The following is a 2,256-nucleotide window of genomic DNA, read 5'->3' as shown; positions in this document are numbered from 1 at the left end:
AGGATACTAAAAGGAAAAAAATAAAAAAAATGGGGGGGGGGGGAGAGCGAAAGGACAGACCTTAAGAGTTATTGCAGTAAAATTCAGCTTAGTTGAGTGACAGCACATAAAACATACATAAACATATGTAAGAACATGCAAAGTATTTTCAGGTACTGAAACATTATTTCTGAGTTTGATAAATCTTCTATGTCAACAAGTACCGTGCATCTGATTTCAAAAAGTACTGGCTCCAACTTGGTCCCAAACATAAATTCAGATCTTCTAGGAGACAGACAGCAGTTTATGCTGTGTTCTGATCTGTTCTTTAGGATTCTGTTAGGGGGCCCATAAGAGCACAACATGAGATGGGAACATTAACAACAGCTGAAGTGGAAGGAGAGAAACCACTGACTTGTTCCCAGATCAAGGTGCTCCATCCAGCAAGTTTGGCACCTATGCTAATGTTCCCAAATAATCATGTATAGTTCCACAAAAGCTGAAATCCTCTGAAAATGTTTAGGGCTACAGACAAAGATAACCAGGGTATGTGCATCTGTATCCAAAGCTTAAAGCATGAAATTAAGGCTGCATTCATGCCAGGTAAGGTGCAGGGAACCAGGCTGAGGATCCTGACAGAAAGGATGTCAGAAGAACAGAGCAGGTTAAGGTGTCCAACCTTGGATATTATTAATTCATCCAGGAAGAGAACACAAATAATATATACTGGTAATTTTCAGAGACTGCAGCTTTTCAAGGGAGCTCCCTGCCAGCTGCAAAGGCTTGGGGATGTTATATTACCATATATTACATACTCAGAATTTTGCTGAGCAGGCATAAAATATCCCTTCCACAAAAAAAAAAAAAAAGTAACCCTAAATATAGCCTGTGGGTCCATGTAAGTTCCAAAGAATAGTAAGAGCCAAGTACTTGCTACAACATACCAACAGCTTTATCTGTTTCACACACTCAACTCCTTAAGCTGTCAACTCAGATAAACTTAGAAGGAAATGGTCCCTCCCCTAAGACTTAACCCACTCTAAGTAACAGCAGGCTCAAAATTCTGTATCAGGTGTTTCATATGGTCAAGCTTCTCTTTTTAAGGCTGTTTTACAAAACCTCTGATCTAATCCACATAAACCAGCTGATCATATCTGCCCCTCAACTACTCCGAAGTAGATACAACTGGAATGATGAAAATTGGAGTCACAAAAGAATGCAGAGAACACAAGATCTGTTTATTATGCATAATTAAAGAGATATTCTACTGGACTTCGTAACATTTTGAATTAGGTACTTATACAATAAGTAAATATGATTGGAAAACGAATTTAGTTAATGCTCATACTGCAAAACAATGGTTACTCAAAGAAGAAACATCTACAAAAAAGTCTGTGCAGACCAATCTAAATTATTTAGTAAATTCTTTTAAAACAAAGACACAGACTGTAACTACTGTAACCACAACGTACCTGCTCAAGTACATCCAGCTTCAATTCAAGTTTACTAAGAACAACATCTCCTCCCCAGAGTGACAATTGTAGATCTGAAGGCTTCAAGTTCTTTATGTAGCGATTCACATAACTCATCAAAATAGGAGTTACATAGGACTCCAACATTCTGGAGGATTTCTGTATTACAGGTCAAGCTCTAGGAAAAAAGACAAGACAATAAGATATTATTTCAGTAAAGCAAGTCACACTGGATGTATGAAAAGTTATGTTTCAAATTCTGCTTTCTAAGCATTTACATCTATATGTAGAGATCCATATACTTACATAAAAGGATGAAAGGACACCTATTTGCATTTACGAATTTCCAGCTTATGTACATATATATATTTTGGAACTATTAACTGGCTTGCTCACTACCAAAAGAAAAGCCAACCCAAACAAACAAACAAGGAGGTCAAGCAGCCTACCAGGCTTTCATGCCGAACAGAAGCCTTGTCATCTGTAACTGACATCACCTCAGACACACCTCACGGAGCTGGAGTCCCGTGTGCACGGCTGGAACTCCCTTCCCTCTGAGCAGGCCAGGATCCCCCTCATCCCACCTGAAGTGGCATGAACGCCGGCCACGGCCCCCCTCCCAGCACCCCGCCCTCCCTGAGGAGACCCTTCCCTTCTCCTATCACCCACGCGACCACTCCCCGGCACCCCCGGGAAGCAGGGACCCCGCCGCCCCAACCTGCGGGACACCCCTCACACCTCCCTCCCTAAGCCCTCTCCGGACGCCGTTACCTGCCCCTCCGAGGCCCCGCGCTCCCTGCCCAGC

The 2,256-nt window shown here is 42.1% G+C and overlaps 1 protein-coding gene across 2 annotated transcripts in view; it reads right to left on the bottom strand.

The window, feature by feature from the left end:
• VPS13B (vacuolar protein sorting 13 homolog B (yeast)) overlaps positions 1 to 1,598 on the bottom strand; it is a 429,191-nt gene extending 427,593 nt beyond the window's left edge. For both annotated transcript variants that reach the window (XM_010006448.1, XM_010006447.1), the window contains exon 1: positions 1,452 to 1,598. In XM_010006448.1, coding sequence (XP_010004750.1) covers positions 1,452 to 1,598 — 147 coding nt within the window. The remainder of the gene's footprint in view (positions 1 to 1,451) is intronic.
• Positions 1,599 to 2,256: the final 658 nt, after the last annotated feature.

The sequence above is a fragment of the Chaetura pelagica genome, unplaced genomic scaffold, assembly GCF_000747805.2.
Source record: "Chaetura pelagica isolate M959 unplaced genomic scaffold, ChaPel_1.0 scaffold76, whole genome shotgun sequence".
Lineage (NCBI taxonomy): Eukaryota > Metazoa > Chordata > Aves > Apodiformes > Apodidae > Chaetura > Chaetura pelagica.
The sequence above is the reverse complement of the archived record's forward strand: the minus strand, read 5'-3'. Positions and strand labels throughout refer to the sequence as shown.